The sequence below is a fragment of the Populus alba genome, chromosome 13 (genome assembly GCF_005239225.2).
Source record: "Populus alba chromosome 13, ASM523922v2, whole genome shotgun sequence".
In the NCBI taxonomy this organism is placed as follows: Eukaryota; Viridiplantae; Streptophyta; class Magnoliopsida; order Malpighiales; family Salicaceae; genus Populus; species Populus alba.
This window is the reverse complement of record NC_133296.1, coordinates 14,016,866-14,040,712: the sequence shown is the minus strand read 5'-3', so window position 1 is coordinate 14,040,712 and position 23,847 is coordinate 14,016,866. Positions and strand designations below refer to the sequence as shown.

The window sequence follows — 23,847 nt, the reverse complement described above, 5'->3', positions numbered from 1 at the left end:
TCCTTGAACCACGCCCCAAACTGCAAAACATGATGCCAACCAAGAAGATTTGTGTTCCTTGAACTTGCGGGTGGCATCTTCCATGGCATCTCCACTTCTGGAACAGGAATATCACAAACATTTTGCATTGCACGCATCCTAACATGCGGTTTGCAAATTAACCGCCTTTTGGATTCATTTGGTTGCATAGCTGTGTGTTAAATCCGACCTGACAGGTTGCTGCGAGAAATTCATAATCTGGAACCTGACTCGAGCTAGATTTTTAATTAAATTGAATACGATATTGACTTCGTAAAGCCCAATTTACTTGATGATTCAATTACTTTTTTATCCGTTTGGGTCTGAAAACTATGAATATATACATAAAAAATAGCATCGGATATGATATGATATCACCACACCAAACTCCTTAAAAATAATCAAAACTCAGTATGACAGGAACTAGTTTGATGTTGATGATAATCATCTCTCGCTCTATTAATTATACTACGCAACGTTGTCAATAGATTGAGTTGCTGTTCTTGATTTGATTGCTGGATCTTTAATTCTTGAATACATGTTGATTAATGTGTTCTGATAAGAGGAGAAAATTACACATATAGTTCTTATTCAAGAGAATGATGCTTGCAATGGCGTCATGTTCTACCATGTTATCACAGCATGAGGAATGGCCAAATCAACAGCGTCAAAGCAAATGAAAAGTCTTATGATTTGCTGGGAAAAAGGAGAAGAAAAAGTCTGCACGCCATTAAAGCACAAACTGATCAAGCATTTTTCATCCAATCACCATGGAAGTTGAAGCCAACAAAGCAGTGACACACACACACACAAGACAGATCAGTAGCCATCAAATTACAGCAGCAAATGAAACCCTACAGAAAGGATTATGAGGAACCCTTTGCTGTTTTATTAATTTACTGAAAGCACAATTATATATGCATACATGGACTGACCACCTGGTTTACTTTTACTATAGGCCACAATAACTACTTTGCTGGAGCCATGCCCTAGTTTTCTCATTTGCAAGTGCATGGATCGCAGGTGCAGTTTGATCCACACTTGCAGCCATTCTCAGCACCAGAGTTCATCTCAGACCTCTCGTAGAACCTGCAGGAAATCAGTTAAAATCATTCCCCTTTTCTTCCATGGAGAATAATCAAGTAAGACTTCGGTGCATGAAACCAATTACAGTATATCAGCTGTGGGAACACTTACATCTGAACTGGTGCAAAACCTGCGATGATTGTCTCGGTTGTGGTGCTCTCTGAGAAACCCAAGTCAGGGTAAACACCACATCTGCAACGTGCAAGGAAATCACAAAAAACAGCGAGGTGAGTGTCAGACTATAGTCTCAAGAACGGCAAGGAAACTAAAAAAGGAAAATCAAGAAACTAATATGGTGCCCTTTTCATCATCTTTGAAGCGACAAAAAGGCATGGAAACAGCGTTGAACAAGCAGTTCAATGCCCTGCTCCATGACTGGATGTTTCTAATTGGTAAAAGCTTCACAAGAAAAGAAATTAGAGCACTTACTTGCAGTCACTGCCGCACTTGCAGTCGGAGCCACAGCTACAACCAGACATTTTCTATAGGAAAAATAGGATAAATAATTAAAGGGTTAGTTAGCGAATGAATCTGCTCAAGCCTAACTCAACTCAGGTTGATGATTAATTATCAGGTTCTGACCTTATATTTATAGTGTAGATCATGCAAAAGAAGGTTGATATCCACCATACATGTGGTTAGATCCTAGGGTAATAGCGTCTGCATTAGGGTTAAACAAGAGTGGACAACATGAACTTGTCATGGAAATTATAAAATAACTTTCATAATTAAACAAAGTAATTAGAATCGGCCCAGAGCAAGACAGGATTAAAGACAATAATTAATTAAGATGATATTGACATTATTATTATTATTAACACAGGATTACAAATAATAAAATAAATAAATAAAAAATAAAATGGGTAATGTAATTAATGAAAAAAGAAATTTGGATTTTAATCCAATTTTGTGCTTTTCAACTCATGATATTTTCGGGGGATTAAATTAAGGGTGAGCAAAAAAATCAAAAAAATCAATTAAACCGAGAAAATCAGAAAACAATAATTGAAAAAACCGAACCATAAAAAAACCGATTAGAATTTAAAAAAAAATGACCGGTTTAATTCGGTTTCAGTTTTATAAGTCTAAAACCGAAAAAACTAAATCAAACAAAATCCAAATCGAAAAAAAACTGAATCAAACTGATTTGAATCGGTTTTTTTTTTTCTAAAAATATCGAACAGAAACTGGTCAGTTTGAACCGGTTTCTGTTTTTTTTTTTTTTAAATCAATTTTGTTGTTTTCTTTATATATAAAAAATTTAACCAAATTAAAAATGATCAACCTTAGAATTAATCAGAGACAAATCTATAATATCGTATAAGCTAATAAATGAAAAGTGAAAATCTTCAATTGTTTTTTTCTTTTTTGAATATAGAAATATCGAAACCTTGGCTTGTAGGTACGGATGAAAATGACTTGTTAGCTTAATCAATTAATAAAAGTTAAATGTATCAGTCACAAAACCATTCAATATTTCAAAGAAATGGGGCAACACATGAAAGCATACAGCGACTTTTGGAGTATATTATTTTTGAAAATGTTTTTTTGTTTGAAATTTTTATTAAATTAATATTTTTTTTATTTTTTAAAATTTATATTTGACTTTAGCACATTAAAACAACTAAAAATATTTAAAAATTAATTTATTTTTACATTAATATTTATATTTATTAAAAAAACAAATTATCTCATTTGATAATTATTAAAAAACTATTATGAATATATAAAAAAACTTATAAAAGTCGGTTTGACAAACTTCGTTTTTAAAAGTAATTTAGTTATTATACCATATTTTTAAAATATAAAAAGATGAAATTATTGCTAGTTAATCTCATAATAATGAATAAACCCTAAGAAAAAACTGCATTAATCCCAATAAAAAGTTTACTGTTTTTTCTGTTAAATGGTAAATTGATATTGCGAGAAACAATCAATATGCCCCCTCTTTTTCCCTAATCTCCATTGTTGACATCATGAACAGTTTTAGCTCGTTGGGATTCTTGTTTTTGCTCAACCATTTCTTGATCCTTCATATCTGGGCTTATCTCTCTATCGTCATGAACAGGATCAACTTGCTGGGCTTCAATATTTCTGCTCAACAAATCTTTGAATCTGACCCTTCAAATCCAGGCTTTGAATGCTTAAATCTGAGCAAAAACAACATGGGCTCCACGATTTGATCCAAATCTTATTGCATGATGGTGGGGCTATCTTAGTCGCTAAGAAATATCAAAGATGGGTCCCTCTATCTGTTCAAGTTCATCTCTATCCATGGAACTTCTGCACTGAAAAAGTCTAACAGCGGCAGCTTGTTGCCACATCTTCATTGCAGGAATAAAAGCCAGCTGGGAAATTGATTTTATTTGGTCCAGCTTTTGACCTTTTATCTTGCCGACAACCGTGTCGATTGAGCGTATCACCACTTGAGAGGTGACTTATTTGTTTTATCCAGTAATAGAAACTTCTCTCCACTTTTTTTCAAGAAGCCACGGCCATCATGATCATGATCATGATCATGATAAGGATTTGGAATTTAATTTTGAGTAATTTATTCATCATGCATAATCAACTCGCCAAGTGGGGCATTTGAAAATGTATTGTCGCCCACTTGTAAATTTATTCATATCTAATCCACTGGATTAAAATTATGTTTGTTACTTAAATGATATTGTTTTTGTTTTAAAATAAAAATTAATTAACCTAAATTAATCATGATGATTAGCAGGTTTAATAACACTGTTTTTATCAATTTGTATAAGAAATCTGCTTTGCCAGAACTTATTAGATTATTCCCACTTCTTCATCACTCCTCAGCCAAAATTATTATTATTATTATTATTATTAACGTTACAGTATTTACTCCCTCTCGTAAATGCTTCCAATCTACCCTTACAATTACTTCATCTGCATCAAAATTCAACAGTATCCTCAAGCAGATTAACCCCATTGAACTTCAATATAACCAATGATTTACAATACGCTAAGAAATTCAACTTTAATATATGTGTGTGTGTATCAGTTTAAAAATTTTATTTTATTTTTATATTTATTATCAATAAAGTATTATTAAAGTTTTTTCTGTATAAATATCTTGAAAGCATGCTCGTAGATTATTTTGTTCGGTAATTCTTTCTTTTCAAGACGCACTTAACATATTATAAAATGAGATTAGTGTCTTTTAAGTAGATGTTTTGTTGTCTTTTTTAATGAAAAAAAGTACGAAAAGACAGGATTTGAGCCGACCTCTGCAGTCTACACCAAACCACCCTCCACGTAATGACACTACCACACACCGTGGGATCTAACTGTGTGGACCCACTGGCCCACCTTAAACTCAATGCAGTGGGGCGCACACATAACAACCCGGGGACCGTGGATCTGTCTGTGTAAGTATTACACCTCCTTGTCTCTCTGTCTTCCTTTTGTTTCCCACCATTTTCGGCAACCAGAGATCACAAAAGAAAATGGAGAAGCCTTTGTTAGGAGAAAGCAGCGGTGGACGAGATATACGTTTTAGAAGAAGAGATCAGCCCACGTCCAATTTTCCTCGACGTTCTGATGCCATCACTCATGGTTCTCCCTTTCAAAAGGCTGCTGCTCTTGTTGATCTGGTTAGCTTCATTCCTTGAAAATTTTAATTTTTTGTGCTCTTGAAGGTGAATGTTAATCATTTTATAGTAAAAGGAAACACATTTTGAGTCTCTAAATCGAAACGGGTTATTATAAAGTTGAGTTTTTGAGTGGTTGTGATCATGTTTTCTTGCTTGATTTGTAAATGGGATTGATGGGTTGGTTTTTGTTCTTTTCTTGCTTTCATGTAATTTGGATTTAAGGTTTGAATCATCATTAGAGAGATTTTGATAATCATTTTATTGTCTCTTTAGTCTTTTTTTTTTCTTCTTTTCTTTTGCTTTCTTGTTCTGGAATTCTTTTCAGTCAGTTAATATCATCTTGATGGATGTAAAATAATAATAATAAAACAGTGAAGGGTTGAATTTTTGAGTAAAATACTTGTGGTTTATGATCATGTATTGTTTTCTTTTAGTTTGTTTATAGTCCTCAGTATGGGCACAGTTATGTTAGTTTATTTCCCGTAATACAGGTCCATCAAGGGTTAGTGAAGTGGCTAAAATTCAAAATATAATATTGATTTATAGAAATTAATGATTGGTGAGGAAGCACCAAGCCGATCATTGAAAATATTAATATCTATAAATATGGAGGATATGGACCTGTTTCAAGTGGCATGAATTATCACATTAGTTGCTAGCGTGCGAGGAGCTGAATCGGTTTTTGCTTTTACTTAATTATTCATTTATCTCCCACGCAATTTACTAACCATCTCAAGTTTAAGATTTTTGACAAAAATTTACTTTTTGTTATTGGTTGAGAATCTTTGGGACTGGCATTGAATTTAGTTGGAATGGTTTGAAAATACTTTGTACAGGCTGAAGATGGTATTGGTATACCGGAAGAAATTCTTGATCAAGAAAACTTTGAAAGTGTTGCAAAGTTCTACTTCATCTTTATTCAGTTTGATATCATTTGGACCCTCAATTACTTTGCAATGATAGTACTAAATTTCTTGGAGGTCAGTACCCTTCTGTTACTGATTACCGCTATATGCTTTCAGTTTATCATAAAGGTTCTGAGAAAATTGAAAAACAAAAACAGGATTTTCCAATGTTTCTCTAAATTATTATATAATTCTTAAATTGGTTAACTGGTGCAGAAACCGCTGTGGTGTCAAAATAATTCTGGACATTCTTGCAATGATAGGGAGTTCTTCTATCTTGGGGAGCTGCCGTACTTAACTGCTGCAGAGTCCTTTGTTTTTGAGGTATGAGTAAATATCTTCTTGATGTTTGTTTCTAACTTGGAGAATTTAGTTCTCACCTTGCTGCGGCATCTCTATATAATCGAACAAGAGTTTTTTCATTAGTGTAGAGAAAAGTTAACCAGTTGGTTAGCTTCAAGGTGGCTTATTTAGTGTAGGACATGTTCCATAGGATTGAAATCTATCCTCTTCTATTCAGGGTGCTGCAAAAGACGCTGTCAACACAGAGGAACACATACACTGAGTAATGGCTTAAATATTGCAAAACTGATTAGTGAAATTTTTAACATTTACTGACTAGCGTTGTAAATGTACAATAAAAAAAATTAATAGTGTACATTTGGGTCATGCACTGTAGCACTTTTAATGAATTACTTGTACCAGAAACTGTTAACAGGTTTCTTGTTTGGGCAAGAAGTCTGTTATGGTTCAAGCAAATTACTGTAAAGATTCAGGACTAATTAACAAAATTTTGAAGGATCTTCTAGGATTTCTTGAAATGTTAGCAATAAGCTGGATAAGTTTTTATATCTGCCACCAAGTTTTGAAGGTGCTGAAAATTTCATAAATTATTTGTTATTCTGCTGAAAAACATGTATCTAAAGTATAGACTTGATAAAATGCAGTCAGTAAAATTTGTCTTGAATTCATTAGTGGTCTTATTACTAAACATGTCACTTTAATTGGGTTATCCTGTCACCAGATCTGGTCTTTGGCAAGTTACACTGGTTCTTTTTTCTTATGCAGGGCATAACTCTCATCATACTAGTGGCACATATTTTCTTTCCAATATCATATGAAGGTTTCCGTATCTACTGGAAAAATCCTCTTACTTGGTCAAAGGTACTGGGCTATGGCTTTCTTATTGTGAAGTTTTAATCTGATTGTTGTTTTTATTTCAACCACATGAAGCATCTTTAGCTTGTTAGATAGGGTTTTCTTATGGGCAATAATTATAGTTTTGGAACATGAATACCTCACTCTCTCAATGTTTTTTTTTTCTTTACCTTGGAGAAAATTGTACCATATATATTGTTTGTTAATGTAATGTGAAACTCTAGCACCTTATCCCATAAACTAATGAATGAACTCCAGTTTAACCTTTTAAGCAGCCTTGCATTTATATGCTTCCCTCACTAGGGTTCTACTGACCGAGGCACCCTATGTATCCCATTTGAGCCGCTCCGTAACATTTTATTTCTTGCCAAAACGTAAACCCAGCTTAAAGTTTGGTGTCTTGAAGGTAAATGGACTCTCTTGTAATGTTTTTCTAATGTTTGCGGTAATATATCCATTTCTGTTTTTCCATGTGGGAAACTGAGTGTCTTTGCATATAGCTGATTGTTGTTAATGGTCATCTCTGCCAAATCCAAATTGGGAAGTTGATAGGCTCACAGAAAACAAGACTTGTTCATGTTATCAACTGTTTATTGCATACAAAATCTCCATCTTTGTGTTTCCATGTTTGTGTAGCCACAAAATGCTTGCTTGTCATCTTACTTTCTTTTTCATTTGGGCAACCCAGCTCTCTATTTTTCCAGTACGTATGTGTCTCTTTATGGAATGTACATGTGCATCAATAAACTCTATTCTACAATGTTTATTGATAAAGAAAATGTTAATTTGTCCTCCTGTAGGTTTTGATATACAATGTTTTTGGTGGCTGAATTTTCAGGTCATTTGCCTATGCATTTTGGTTATTGATTTGGTGGCTTACGCGATTTATGCATCTCCAGTGAATTTCAATTTTCTTCCTTTCAGAATTGCACCTTACATAAGAGTTGTCTTGTTTATTCTATACATCAGGTATCTATGTCATAAAACTCATATGTTCCTTGTTCATGTGTTAGCCATAGTTCATATTCTTCCTCTTAGATACATAGATAAACCTTCTTTGCATTTGTGTTCCGGTGGTGAAGTTTAATCTATAGCATTTTAGTGAATGGAGATATGATTTGGTGAACTGTTGGCAGTTTAGTTTGGTTCGAACTATGGGGTAGGATTGCATGATATTTGTCATGTGGACAACTATTTTGTCAAGGATTACTCTCTCTTTAATGCCACATCATTACTGAATACCTGAAGAAATCCTAGGTTGGCACAATTTCTCCGGGATGTTTACATCATGCTTCATGATTTTACCTCTTAGATAACACAAGCAGGGAGAATGAAACTAGCAGGACTGCATTAGAAGGGATGAAAATCAGCCAATTTAGGGGAATGATGTTTGAGATCTTTCTCCTCTACTTCTATTGGCTGTGGTAATTGGGTTGTCATTTTATTGAATTCTTTTTTTAAAAGAAGAAAAGGTAAATGGATTATCTGTTTTTATAATGTTTAGTTATTTCTACATGTAATTTGAATGTTATGGTGAACATTTTTAAATTGCACTTCTCTGTCAAACAACTTATGGTTATTTGACCGGTTTTTTATTTTGTCATGACCTCAGGGACTTGCAAAGGAGCATCATCATCTTGGGCGGAATGCTTAAGACTTATGTGAATGTCTTGGTTCGTTTACATTCATTCCTTTCTCAATATTGCTGCTGGAATTACAATTAATCTTAGTTTGCAATTATTGTCACTCCCTGATTTCTTTTAGATGTTGCTCAAAACTATATTTCCATTTATTTTATGAACTGGTTTGATATGTTTTTATTTTCATGAGTGCGCATTACATAATGTTCTCTTTTCTATTTATTGTTGTCTGATGTCTTTGTGCAGGCTCTAGGGTTTTTATTTCTGCTTTTCTCCAGTTGGTTAGCCTATGTCATGTTTGAAGATACCCAACAGGGGAGAATAGTTTTCACTTCATATGGCATCACATTGTATCAGATGTTTGTTTTATTTACAACATCCAACAATCCAGATGTATGGATACCTGCATACAAGTAAGTTTTCTTGAGGAATGATTTATGTGATCTTTTCTTTATTTTATTATATTTTGTTCCACTTACGTGTAGCTAGTGAGGTGTCCTTTTCATGTCTGTGTGTGTGTTTACTCTATCTTGAGGCTGGAGGGTGGTGGTAAAAATGTTGCTGTCATTTGAAGCTATTGAACTGCAATTTTTTATGAGATTTCTAGCTTCAGAAAAATTACAAAAAAGTGAAGAAACAAAAAAACCTTTTTTGCCTTTGATTACTCTTTGCATTTTTTTCATCCAAAAATAGTGTTTGCATTTTGCAAATGATGGGGTTAAGAGATTGGTTACATTATGGTTAAAACCTCTTCTAATCTTTGCGAAATTAATGATAGATGAAACTAGGCTGGATTGGATTACTGATAAGTTACAATTGTAAAGTTCATGTTATACTCTTAAGGACTTGAGGGTAAGTAGGAGAAAAACAAAATCCTGGAATTCAGACCTTAGAACTTCTGGTAATAGATCTGATAGTTTAATAAAATTCAATGGCTAAGAAATATAGGAATGAATATTCTTGGTATCTTGGAGGGGCATTTCCAATGTAGTATGAGATTATAACACACCTTTCAAGTTGATTGGCACATTTTGTTGGACAAATATAAAGTCATCTATGCTTTATAAGAACACCATATACTCAAATGACGGACAGGGGAAGGAACAGGTAAAGGTAGTACTGATTAATGAAAAGTTAAGGAAAAGCCATTTGATAATAGTCTGGATTGCAACGTGGACATTTAGACATGTAATGGGTTTATGAGCCCTTCATCTATTGTGCCATCTATTGTCAATGGCACTCAGCTTCTGTAGAGAGAGAGAAAAAGTTTGAGAGAGATGCACAGTACTGTTAGCAATTGATATAGTGCTAATAGCTCCAACCTTGTATATGAAAGTGCAAATAGTGAGGAAGAGTAATTGCATCCAGTGGAAGGAACAAAGAGCATGAGAGACATACTGTAATTGACTTAGTTTGAAGTTATAAGACAGGATGTGATTTATGAAGTCATGGGAAATGTAGCCTTAAACATCATGGAGTATGTCATTGGTGTTAAGTTGTTTGTCCTTAAAGCTTGGTTGAGTTTATTATGATGTTATTCTTTAAGAGAGTTTTAGACATTGCCAAAATAGAAGATTCTCGAGCCTACATTCGTCCAAAGTATTACCATATAGTTTGCATTTCACTTGTGATACTGGCATGGGATTCAACCTAGAGCAATGTGGCAAAAAGTTGTGGAGTTGCATATGTAATATTTAGTGATATAGAAGATGCCTTGTATTTTTGGCTAGAGATTCTGCATGCAAATCGATTAGATATGCTTTCCCCTTCAATCTAGGACTTTGAATGAGAAATTTGTTATAGGGGCTTGCTTATAATCTGATTTGCCACTATTAACATTCTTTAGGTGTACTTGTAGTGTAATTGGTCTTTGTTAATTGCCAAGGCATTTTTTAAAAGAAGTCTTTGCTCTCTTTGAAGCGATAATTCTCTCTTAAATTTTTTTAGAGTATTACATGTCTGTCTCTTTGGGTCATTTACAAGAACATATTGTATTGTCCGCATCTTCTTTATTTTACAGGGTTTCATGTTGGTATTGGTGATAATTCTCGCTTAAAATTTTTTAGAGTATTACATGCCTGTCTCTTTGGATCATTCATATGGCAAAACACATGCTATTGATTAATTTGGTGTGCTTTTCAACTATGGGCAGAACAAAAAACATATATACAAAAACATATTGTATTGTCCACATCTTCTTTGTTTTACAGGGTTTCACGTTGGTATTGCTTGTTTTTCATCCTCTACGTGCTAATAGGAGTGTACTTTGTCACCAACTTGGTTCTTGCTGTTGTATATGACAGCTTCAAAGACCAGGTAAAGTTGAAAATGTGAACAATCAGATATGCGGTCTTCCTCTCATTTTCAAATGCTTATACCATTTCCTTCGTGATATATCGCAAAATATTTTGTAGGATGTTTTCTTTTGTGTTAAGGGATAAAATGAAAATGTACATGCTTACATCTTCTTTCTGTTCTAGCTTGTAAAACAAGTTTCTGAGATGGACCGTTCGAGGAAAAGAATACTGATGAAAGCCTTCAATCTCATTGATAAGAATGTAAGTATGTTGTCACTCAATACCATGGTTTTCAACTATCCATTCAATTTGCATTATCTTTGTATTCCATGGATGCTAATATGCATGCACACCCCACAAATATAATCGTTGTGCTTAATTCTTGTTCATTGAAAAGTAATTGTATAGCCTTCCTCTTTCAAACAATGCCTTCAAAATATTGTTCTAACATCATGACATCTCAAATACTTCTGCTTTTTGAGAGAAATGCTCTTCATTAAGTCCTTTTAGATATCTAATAAAATGAAAATCTGACAGAGAAATCAAAATGGCCCTTGCATAATGATTCTCTACCAGATAAAGAAATACCTTTTCTAAACAAAAGATAAATCCTTGTCTAATGTGTGTACCAATGTTGCTATATCCATTGTCCGTAGATGTGAATGATAGTCACTTTCTTTTGTTAAACACTCAACTTGATATTGATACAGGAAGTAATTTTATCTAGACACAAAAAAGAGCATGGTACTTAATGGATGACAAGGCATCCTCCCTGGAAACATGCTGTACAATTTAAACAAAAGATCTTCTCTGCAGTCCTTCTGCTCTTCAAATATGGCTCCAAAAATTCCGTTTTGTGGTGCTACAATGACAAAGTCAGGAAAGCTATTTTATCCAAAATGAGAAGACAAGATAATTTCAAGTCTTTAAAGATTCTAGAGTGCTGAAATCAAATTCATCAAATCATTGCAAAAGTTGTATGCATCTTTGCTAAACTCACAAAAGCATATAGGAAAGCAACTCATTTAGGCTATTTGGACAAATATGTGGCTTTTTATATGTCAACAATTTCATTTTCTTTTACCCAAGCTACATAATTATATGGTAATAATGTTCGAAGGTGTCACTTCTAATAGAATGCATGAAACAAACATCTGGAGACATTGTGATGTGATAAAACGTAAGCATTGACATTGTTTACAACTGAACAAAACAAATGCTTTATTCTTAGTATCTTGACCTTACAAATAAGATTACCTACAGGGATTTAAGAAGATGTAGGATTATGAATAAGATGAGCATGAAAGATTTTCAAATAACATGTCCTGAATTTCCCAAATACTATGCTCTTGCTCTCTTATCTCTTCTTGGAGACAAACACACTAAATCAAGCGATGAAGTGACAAGGCTAGTTTCTCTGTCTCGCATTCATCTGATTTGATCTGATGCAAATGTTTGTTTTAGACAATGTGCGCAATATGACTAAATGTCATGTTCCTGCAATCATTTTCTCCCTGGTGTGTGGTTTACTTCAATTCATAAGGGAAAATTTTCAACTTCCCCCCAGCATGGTTACTCTTGTTGATTGACCTAACACTGCGTTTTCAACATTTGAATATAGCATTTTTTTCTCTATATTAAAATGTAGTTGCTAACATCTTATTTGTTGTTCTTTCGTGTCCAATGGGAATATCATTTTTGTTCAACAGGATGCTGGATACCTTAATAAGGAGCAATGCATTCTTTTATTTGAAGCACTTAATAAATACAGGTATTCCTTGTGTACCATCTTCAATACACTTTCATAACATTCTCTATAAATCATGCACAATATCCTTCCGATATATGATTTGCACAAACACTTTTAGTCTAATTCAATTGATCCTGGAGGAGCACAAATAATTGACTTCTCAAAAATACAAAGATGCTGCAAAAATATATATTTATATTCCTGAACATGGTGCTTTCTAGATGGATGACTGATATTGGCAGATTCTAAAGGTTCCTGTTTTGACCTTTTTTGGTCTTGATTCCTGAAAGTAGCATATAGTTTATTCTTCCTTGAGGAACTCATTTTCAGCAAAGCCCCTTCCTCGCTCCTTGACCAGAGGAACATATGGGATGGATGTGTGATAGTGAAAATAGTTTCCATTTCCCTGGAAAGAATGAGTGGATAAAAATGAGGCAATATATTAGTTGGATTTCATAGGATTTAACTTTGTTCATTCTTTGTGTTCACTTCTCCTTTAGAAGTTGGAAAATAAAAGACATTAATGCAGTCATCTATGGAGCACAAGTGGAAAAACCTTCATTAAACTATTACTTCAGCCATTTATTTGTGTATTCAACTTATACTTGGTAGAACAACAACAAACACTCCACAGATGCTTGCATTCAACTAACTGTTTGAATATGAGTGATATTATAAATCACCACTTATACTCAAATATCCATTTCTAGTGCAACGGCATTCTAATGGTGTCTTGTGCTTTCTTTGCACAAGGATTGGTCAAATTTTGCCTACTTGTTCTGGTATTTGATCTCAAAACCAACCTTATTCAAAAGCCATTTGTTTTACGAGGAAAGTTGATATTTTTCCTTGATGAAAATTAAAGTGGATTATGCCTTCCTTGGATCTCATTTGTTAATGACATGAATAGCTTCATTATGCCTATTTAATTTCACTATCCTATCATCCATTTGGTCCTGAAGTAAGAATGAACTGCTACACTGTATACCACTATCCTCGTGACTTAAGTCATTGTGCAACAGTTTTTAAAGCTATTGTTATATACACAAAAGTATTTCAGATATTCGATATCATAACCAGGTAATCATATGGGCTGACTATTGATGAACTGATTGGATTAAGCCGCCAAAGTCAGCTTCTGTCATTATATATTGTTTGAAAGAAAAAGCCTTGATAACATATGAGTGTGGGGATATTGTAGCAGAAAACAGTTACAACTCTTTGTAGACAACATGTTGACCAAAGGAATGCATTTAATTGTTATATTTTTTTTTTTTCAGTTATGTGTATATTTATGGCTTTCTCTTGAGCTTCTTAGTTGGTTTCGTTGTCTGGGGTTGTTAACTGATTGGTTCTGTGAGCATGGACGGTCTTTTTCTTCCTATGAATATGCTTTCCCCCTTAAACGTTATTCTGTTTGAGCCTTGGGTCTTATTTAAAATTGCTTCCGTGTTTTATGTTGTTGTAAGTCCTCTGGTTTTCTCATCATGGGTGTCATTTTAGGAGCACTCTGACTTTAACTGATGAAAGAATTGTAATAATAATCACTTTATTTTCACCATATCTTGGCAAATTTTATTTGATTTCCATTGGATGGAGTTTGGAAAAAAGATGGGAAACATGGCAAGACGTTACCATGGTTCAGGATAAAAAAATCGCTTGCCTTTAGCTTTTATAACTCAAGTTATTATTCTGGTGCAAGTTGTTTTATATATTGAAGTATGTGTTATTTATTTATATTTATTTTGTTTATCAGGACTTTGCCAAACATATCAAAGGAAGAATTTGAGTTGATATTTGATGAACTTGACGATTCTCATGATTTCAAGGTATATTCATATTTTTAGCCTTGTGTTTAAACAAAACACAGGTGATCTTTTGATTTCACCATCGTCATGGAAATGCTATGCATACAAACAAACAGTACTGAAACTCCATTCTAACATGTGTGGTAAGTGATAAATGGTGGATTGTGGGTTTCATGCATTTTAAATGGTTAGTTGAGCACGAATAGAGTAATTGCCACATCAGTTTGTATGATTTCTACATGGATTGAAAGGAAGGAAACAATTTGCTTCATTGAACTTATCATTGGTACACACACATGAGTGTGTATGTATTCGTCATTCTAATATTTTTGTGCATATCATCTATTTTTTGAATTCACAAATTGATGTGCACAAAAATATTTCTGATGCTGAGCTTGTTGTGTTAGTTATGAATGTTGTACAAGTTTTAGGTATACACAAATTGCTGTCCTGAAAAACCACAAAAGTTTCATTATAAAATTGCTGTCTTGAAAAACCACAAAGAACTCCATTCATCCTTGTATAAGCCATATGCTCAAAAGTATTATTCAAAGATCAAGTATTGCATGTGTGCTTGCCTATATGGATGTGTGTGTGTACACACATTCATGTGTGTGTGAGTGCAAATCCCAAAACTCACATTATTTTTGGTTGCTCCTCATTGCAGCTAGTTTATGTTGCGCTACAAGAATTCATTTATATTACTGATATTTAGGTTCTTGGTATCTAAGATTTGTGGTTTGCTTGTGCTATCATTTGCAAAAGCTTGCAAGAGTCTTTCACAACCATCCCATTTGGCACATTTTAACTTTTGGTCATTATTATTTTTTCATCGGGCATCTTTCAGTTATGTTTTCTGGCCTTGGTATCTTTTCTTTATGTAGATCAACTTGGATGAATTTGAGGACCTTTGCAATGCAATCGCTCTAAGATTTCAAAAGGAGGATGTTGTAAGTTGTATTGCTCTGAAACTGAAATACAAGGAAATATTTGGAGCTTTTAGACTGCATCTCTGATACTGTGGGTTCTGTTTGCAGCCATCTTACTTTGAATACCTTCCATCAATCTACCATTCACCTTTCTCTGAAAAGTTGAAAGAGTTTGTACGAAGCCCTAAATTTGGCTACATAATATCATCCATTCTCGTCATGAATCTGTTAGCTGTCATCACTGAGACAACGGTATGGCATGAAAATTTGATAGAACTGATGTTTTCCCTTTTTTCCCCTCTTATCACGATAAACATATAGAGCTTAAAGTTTGGTTCCTCTATATTTAAATTCTTTTAAGATTTGGTTTGTTAATCTGTTTAAATGTTTATTCTTATAAATCTAATCATATCACTGCAAAACAATGTGGGCTTTGGATGTAGCTGTTGCCAAGATCATGTCTTGATCTAAAGTCAACTCCTCTGAATACCACATATGAGTGTATGTTTGCATTGAAATGTAACCATTTGGAAAGGAGATTAAAATAGAATTTGAGACACGCAAAGTTCTTTGGGCTAGTTCATTTCAAGACAACCAATTTTTCAATGACATGACTATCCAGCTCAATAATCAAAACCAAAAATTTGAAACCACCAAGATCCACTTGTTAGATTACTGTCTTGATGTTGTATATTTAAATGCTGATGCAATTATGCTAATCTTGTATGTAATTGGTTTGCAGCTTGATATAGCAAACAATTCTGCTCAAAAGGTGTGGCAAGAAGTGGAATTTGTCTTCGGTATAGACTTGCTAAATCATCAACTCTTCCGATGCTGTTTCCCTCTCCTATAGTGTTTACTTTTATGGATATAAGTACATTTATGGAGCTTTTTGGGTCTATGCAATTCTAGCCTCAAATTTGGATAGCCAAATAACTCACGGTTGTCTATAAACAATGTTCCATCTAGCAGAAAAGAAATGACTGACTATAGGACTAATCCTGAAATTCTCGAGGATAATTATGTGTTCTGTAGTTGGTTTGAAACTTTCTATCAGCCAGGGTTGACATCAATTTGGTGGCAAGCAGTATATAAACCTGTAACATTAATGGCTGAAGGAATTTATCCATATGAATATGATAATTATGTGAGAATTTTAATGCACTTTTGTTTCCATTATACATTGACTTGTTCTTTAGTTAATTCTAAAACCAATGGAGACAGATTTTGCATACCTCTTGGTGTCCCTCCTTGTGCATGTTTTTTCTTTTGATGCTTCATTGAATTTCCATTTATCATTCATAAAATATAATCTGTGAATGATGAAACATGACATGCATTGCTCATGATGAATATGAGTTCATAAAGATGTAAATTCTTATCATAAAAATTGGTTTTCTTGACCATTTGTCATTCCAATCTTGATGGTCAAATAATTGAAACCACGGACTATCTACTAGTTAGATTTTGCAGGGTGTCAATTGAAAGTTGGATATTAACTTGTCCAAGCTCAACCACTTATTTAGCTCTACAATTTTGTTGTGTAAATTCGATCTTGCTATTTTGTAGTGGCTTATGATGTGAGTTTGAATCATGTCTTTGGAGTTCATGGATTGCCCTTTGTACTTCAGGGTGGATCTATGTTGTGGAAATGGCTCTAAAAATCTATGCATATGGATTTGAGAACTATTGGAGGGATGGTCAAAATCGCTTTGATTTTGTGATCACTTTGGTTATAGGTGATTACTTTATATAATCTTTCCCAGCAGTCTATGTCTATTATTTTCTTTCTTTTAATGCAATTAATTTGAATGCATGAAAATTATTTCTCACCCTATGATTCTATGAATTCTAGTGTTGATTCATTGCTACTATTTTTAGTAACTGTAATTTCTTTTGCATCTCAATAATAAAAAAAAAAAAAAACAGTAGTTTGTTTTTGTGTATTCTTTTCAATATGTTGTGTAAAGGATGACCTACGAGTGAACTAATGACCATTCATGAGGATCTGGTTGTATTTCTTTCTTAATGTTCCCAAACTACTACTCTTGAAAAGAAAAAAAGATTTTGTATTTAATAACTGTAGTTCGGGGAAATTCGAGAAACCTGCTCACTGTTTTCCAGAGAATTTTGTTTTGATATGCATGTTTGCCATTGATTCAAATGTTCTAAGTAGAGAAACTAAACTATTTTGTTTGACAGGAATATTTCATTTTACACTGCACCATAATGCCATGAAAATGATTTTTATGTTTGCAGTTATCGGAGAGACTGTAACTTTTGCATCTCCTAATGGGCTGACTTTTCTTTCAAATGGAGAATGGTATGAACTCTCTCTATATATATATATTAATGGATTATATTATTATTATTATTATTATTATTTTGTGTAAAGTGATTTTTCTAAGTTGTGCCACTATTTTTCATTTTTCCTCTATTTTTCAAACATATTATTTTATTATTATTTGGTCTACTAGCTAGATTACACCTTTGGAGGATGGGGGATGGGGAAGGGTGGGGATATCACTTCTTATCCACTTATTTCCCCTCTGATCTTAAGTGTGAGCAAAATTTGAGCAAAAGTCTATTGGGAGGATTGCCCAGCACTTTTACCTACAAACTTAGCTGGCATCTACAGTTAGTGCATACAAATGAAGTACGGTGACATCAGTGAGGGATGGGGGGGTTTTGTCTAACTTGGGTGGTATTTCTTCCATATTCCAGCCCTTGCAACCCTTATTTCTGTTTACTCTGTGCTAAAGGTCGCCTACATTAATGCACATGCAGCCGGACATTCTGAACCTTCTGCAAGATCCTTTCTGTTATTCACCATAAAATAAATAGCACTGGGGATTGCTCTGCAGCAACCACGCAATCACCCAGAACAGCATGCTAAGTTTTCCTCGTGTAGATCATTCTTAGCCCTTGCAGAGAATTGGATAAAGCGATAAGCTCTTATTTCCTGCAGTCTCGTTATGCTTAGATTACTTAATGAAAGAGTTCTGGCATTATGTATGACAGTAATATTTAACTGCCCATCCTTGCCAAGGCCCACTTTCAGCATGTTTCACTAGCTCATTGTTGACATTTTTCATGTATTGTGAATATAATTCCATCATTGAACTCAAAATCAAAGCACAATTTTGTTTTTCAACATCTCCACTCACTATAGTGTTGTTAAACAATAGTTTTCTAATAGGAGAATGGAAGCTTGATATGCATAGATATTCTTTCTTCTATTTATGATGTATCTTCATCTTCTTTTTTGTTTGCAGGATTCGTTACCTCCTCATTGCAAGATTGTTAAGATTAATAAGGATCTTGATGTATGTTAGAAATTACCGGGCTTTTGTTGCCACATTTTTAACCCTCATACCAAGTCTGATGCCTTATCTGGGCACAATATTTTGCGTCATGTGTATTTATTGCTCTCTTGGTATACAGGTACATTGGATGCTCTGTTTTCTTGTCATATTGCAATTAAATTCTGCTGTTGTCAATATTTCTGTTTCAATTTATGCTTTTTGGTAGCAGGAAACTGAAAAGAAACTTCTAGTTCATAGTAAATTGATTCCTTCAGAAATGATCCCCTTTCTTTTTAGATGAAGCATTGTGCTGTTTTGCCCAAAAACTGCTAACAATAAAAAATACAGGATGGATTTTTTTTTTTTTTTTGTTATATTGGGAAGTATTGTTACATTCATGCATATGTGATTGATTTAATTTTTTCGTAAGGAAAAGATGTCATTTATGGCCTCACTACTCTTTAGTGGTTTTTGGTGTAATCTGCAAATTGTGATATCTTGGATTGGCATGTCTTCAAGATAGCCTGCAGTATTTTTATAAACTATACTGGATTATATTCTCTTTTTTACTATGGTTATTGTTATAAAATCTCTACTTGTTTAAACTTGTAGCTCTTTGGCGGACTTGTCAATGCCGGGAACCTCAATTTGGAAGGAACAGATCTTGCTGAAGATGAGTATCCTTTAATCATAATGGATTAGAGCCTGGTGTAAGCCCCGTTTTACTTTTTCCCTCTAGAGGTAGCCTCTGATCTGTGGGTGGTGCCTCTTAAATTGATTTCTTATCTTGTTATGGCTTTACAATTAGGGTAAGCCATTAGTTTCCCAAAAATCAATTTCCTTGACAAAATAAGTTATTTGCTTTTCAATTTTAATGACTATCCAAATGGAATGGTGACACTTTTTAATCTGCTCGTTATGGGAAATTGGCAAGTGTGGATGCAGGTAAATACTGCCTTTTGCCTTCTACATCTATATTTCTTTTTTCACTTTCACCGCTGTTGTTTTTTAGTACGGTGCAGAACATTCTATTTCACATGCCCTTTTGTTATGGATTCTTTTGAAATAATAATAATAATATCTGGTATCTTGCATGTAAACTTGTAATTGTAACTTAAGGAATGATTATTTCTGCCCATAAAGTGCCAGTAGGATATCACTTTTGGAACCCTAACCACATCAAAGCAGTCCCCACTAGAGATCACAATATTGTGTTTATCAGCAAAATACATAATGAAAAATCATTTATCAGCTTGAGTGGCTTTCTATTTTCGGTAATTTGCAAATGTATTTAACATGTTGTTTGGTGGGAAGCTGTTTCCCCTGGATCTGGAGAGTCAGAAAGATATGTTGAGACAAAGCTGGTGTGGTCAAATATTAAGCATGATAAACTTTGGAAAATCTTATTGTAGTACACTCTTTTGTATATCATGCATGTGCAAGCATATACACATTTATAAATGCTTTCATGTCATTTCCTCCATATCCTGTCAAATTGTTGTTCTTGTAAATGAGGATACTGTCTCATTTCATGATTTTTCTGGCGATTAATTTATGAATTTATTGAAGGAAAGAGAGGGGATAATATGCATTTTACACAATCTGCTCTGTTTTGAAATTTGAAGAGAACAATGGGTTCAATATGATGTAGCTGAATGTGTCATAAATTTCCAAAAACTTTAAGGAAATACATTAAAACAACTATTGAATAATGTATATTGCATGCAAGAGACTTCAGGCTGTTTCTAACACTCAATGACGCGATAAGAAAAAATGTTTACCTGTTTTACCATGCAGTCTTTGATCTTATAATTTTGGTTGAAAGCCCTGATCACTTGTACTTACTATTTCAGAGTTACAAGGATTTGACTGGAAGTTATTGGAGCCTTGCATACTTCATCAGCTTCTACCTAATAACGGTTCTATTGCTTTTGAATTTGGTAAGTTCTATTTGTTGCTCAAGCACTTTTTATTGAATTTGCTGAAGCTCAAAACCTGTAGATATGTCAATTTGTCAAATCAAACACAAATAATGGGAAACCACGTGTAGCATTCCACTTCTTTGCCCTATTGTTGATAATTTGATAGGAAGGATATTCTGTTTCCAGATAGATGAATGGTCCATGAATCCTTGAAAGTTCATAGAGAGAAGTTATGGGACTATTGGTTGACCCTTTTTTGCATTTTGTATTCTTATGCTCATTCTGATCAATCCTATATTATTGTGGAAAGTAAGCATCTATCATTTCATCTGCCTAAAGGCTATCTGTTCTGGTCATTATTGCTACCGAAATCAACCTCAAATTGGCAGACTCCTGAATAGCTTGTCTCATTGCCGCTTAGTCCTTGCAGTCTTCATGCTTTTCTCTGTGATGTAGCTTTCTTTCCTGCATACCATCCTGTTTCTAGTGAACTGGTCAGATAAAAAATGCATCATTATCTGGAATAGATGGTCAGTGTTTTCACTGTTCAGTGAGCCTGGTAACACTGACTGGCTATTCCAGAAATATCTAAGAAATGGTGGTGACCCTATAACTTAATCATCTGAATGATAATAAGCTGGATTTAATTGATCATTGATTGGTATTATAAGAAATGATAATAAGAAATGGTGTTCTGTAAGGAAATTAAAATGCATAGGAGAACTCAGCTTTTAGTTGCTATTTGGTTTTATTTATATTAGATAATGAAGTGCAGAGTTTTCTAGATAACAAGAGTTCCACTCAAGTTATTAGTGGTCTTTATGACCGGATTACTAAATACATAGCATTTTTTAGTTAAGGGCAAAAGCTATTATAAAATGCAAAACATCATTTTCTTTTTTTCAATGTTTCAGGTTATGGCTTTTGTCCTGGAGGCATTCTTTGCTGAAATGGAACTTGAGATATCAGAAAAATGTGAAGGAGAGGACAAGGTTGGTACCTTTTTAAACTATTAGTTCTTAATGTACATGCTTCGCATGTGATTCACGTTGTTTTCTCAAAATATATTTATTTGCTTATAAGCAAAAGGAAAAAATGCTAACGAAATTAGTTTGTTTCATTGTTCTTCCCATTAGTATAGGCTCTACCACACAATCTTTATAACTTTAAATTTTTTATTCAAAATTTGTATTATACACGATTTAATTTCCTGTTCTCTTCTAATATGAATCTGATTTTTTTTTCATTCTATTGAATTTATCTAGTGATCCTTTGGCTCCTTTTTTTTTCCATATTTTAACCACCTCATTTCTTTAATTAATACTTTAATGATCTTGAAATTTACTCTCGTTTGCCTCTGTCTCTATTTTGATTGATTTGCCTTTTCCTTCTCACAAGAGCAGGTAGTAACCCCTTGTTTGTTTTTCACTTTAAATCCACCTAACTATTTCACTTTTACTCATTTTTTGTGTTTAATCTTTTTCAATTTTAAATGATAGTTTTATAGTGATAATACTTGTTAAAATCATTTGGGACAACGACCATTAAAATTACAAAATGTCATACTTAGAAAGAAAATTTAACATCTTAGGACATTGCCCAATAAATATTGAAAAAATGAATATATAATATTGTCTGATAAAAAATCAATCATTTACAGAGAATTTCAAGTAATTGTTTTTGTTATATGATAAGCATGTGATTGCTATAAATGATGAGCTAATTAGAAATGCAAGCTAAATATTCTAGTTTACATTGGAAAGAAGCTCTCACTCTTCAACATTAGAAAGTAGATTCAGGTTTCAGATACCATAAGATTATTGTTACATTACTGAATGCTAATTGTGGCTTTGATTTACTGGTTGATCTTGTTCCTCAAATTTTTCATTGCTCCTACCTGATTTTTTGGGTTAAATGTAGTATTGAGCTATTGGATTTATCCCCAGTTTGTATTTGCGGCAATAGATTAACTACTGAATTTAAATGATATTCTTTTGCCTTCTCAATGTAGGAAGGAAGCAACTCAAAATCCCGACGCCGATCTGTTGGGTATGTGCTGCTAGCTAGTCATTTCTTTCAGTCTAGATGTTGAGTGCTGACAATAATCTGAACTTATTTTGGTTGGTGCAGCACAAAAACTCGCAGTCAAAGGGTTGATATTCTTCTGCATCATATGTTAAGTGCAGAGCTGGAAAAACCAGAATGCTCCAATGCATAAATGGTTTCTTTCACAGTTCTGGTTAGCATATTAAATCTCTCTTTCAAGTTTAAATTATGTTAGCCCAAAGATGCAAGTAGGTGAAAACCTTCTTCATTTTCGAAATCTTTGTACAATCATGAACTTCTAGCGAGATGCAAAGTTGTCAAAACCGAACTGGACAGGCCAGTTCAACCAGGCTCCACGTGAACCAGCCAAGGCTCCAGTTTGGTTAGAACAAAAACCCTTAGTTGGTCAAAACCTGTCAACAAGCTGACCTGACGGGTTAACAGCTATGCCGTCTATCAAGAGTGGTTTTGCACGGTTGAACTGTACTTATAAAAGATGACACTCGAGTCATTAATACCACTGGACCAAAATCTTAATATTATCGATGCCATGCGAGCATTATCCCATCATAAATGCGAATCCATTTCTTTTTTATTTCTAAGAATGCATGATTATACAAATCTCTCCTTTTCCTTTTGATAGTATGATACATTAAAGTATGAGTGCTTTTGTTTATTGCTTTTTGTTTGGGCAATTTCAACAGGATTTCTAGCATTTTAACTAGGAAAAGGTGGAGAGAGTTTTCCTTCCTTCTGAACTCAAGCGAGCCTATAATCTGAACGTTGTTTGGAGGAATTCTCAAGAGGAGCCCGGCCATTCTTTAATCAACATGACGTGTTAATTCTATGTTTAGGAACAATGTAATCTTGAAGCTGCCCTGGTCTATTATGGTACACAAAGATTTGTCATTGTAAAAGATTCATGTCTCCTAAAGCTCTTTTGCTTTAAATTCTCTTTTGTTTTTGCTCTTTCACACAAACAATCTGATTGTAATATGAATATTTTCCAACATGTTTATTAATTTAAGGAAGTCCTAGGTTCTGCTGTATTTGGTTCCGATTCTTCCACAAATTTTCCTCTGAAATGAAATAAAAAATTAATAAAGTTAAATTTGTTTTCTTGGTGATGGAAGCATCATTCACTAGTGCCTTGTGGACTTTATTCTGCAAGAATTGTTCTCATAGCAGTACGTTTGATTAAATTCTGTATTTTATTATTTACTAGACCAATGTCTCATGACATGAATTTATATCGGCATCAGCAAATAAAAATAAAGAGATACGGAAAGATTTGCATCTGCTTTAAAGAGCATGATGCAATTGAGCCACCTTGAAGTCTCAAGATCTTGTGGTTATTGGACTAGAGAAT

General features: G+C 33.7%; 1 protein-coding gene across 1 annotated transcript; it reads left to right on the top strand.

The window, feature by feature from the left end:
• The first annotated feature begins 4,369 nt into the window (after positions 1-4,369).
• Positions 4,370-23,527, top strand: LOC118050381 (two pore calcium channel protein 1). Its single transcript, XM_035060721.2, has 24 exons — positions 4,370-4,718; positions 5,555-5,698; positions 5,840-5,947; positions 6,692-6,787; positions 7,620-7,750; positions 8,394-8,454; positions 8,668-8,834; positions 10,632-10,737; positions 10,902-10,979; positions 12,428-12,489; positions 14,225-14,297; positions 15,161-15,226; positions 15,314-15,457; positions 15,948-16,005; positions 16,837-16,944; positions 17,465-17,528; positions 18,481-18,649; positions 19,123-19,187; positions 19,365-19,455; positions 20,364-20,450; positions 21,347-21,424; positions 22,444-22,481; positions 22,563-22,671; positions 23,183-23,527. The coding sequence occupies exons 1-23, from the start codon at positions 4,572-4,574 to the stop codon at positions 22,648-22,650; spliced, it is 2,229 nt and encodes a 742-aa protein (XP_034916612.1). The 5' UTR covers positions 4,370-4,571; the 3' UTR covers positions 22,651-22,671; positions 23,183-23,527.
• The last annotated feature ends 320 nt before the right edge of the window (positions 23,528-23,847 follow it).

Coding starts and splice junctions, on each gene's coding strand:
- LOC118050381 (XM_035060721.2), top strand. CDS start 4,572: ATGGAGAAGCCTTTGTTAGGAGAAAGCAGCGGTGGACGAGATATACGT. Junction 4,719..5,554: donor CTGCTGCTCTTGTTGATCTG/GTTAGCTTCATT, acceptor TACTTTGTACAG/GCTGAAGATGGTATTGGTAT. Junction 12,490..14,224: donor GAAGCACTTAATAAATACAG/GTATTCCTTGTG, acceptor TTTGTTTATCAG/GACTTTGCCAAACATATCAA.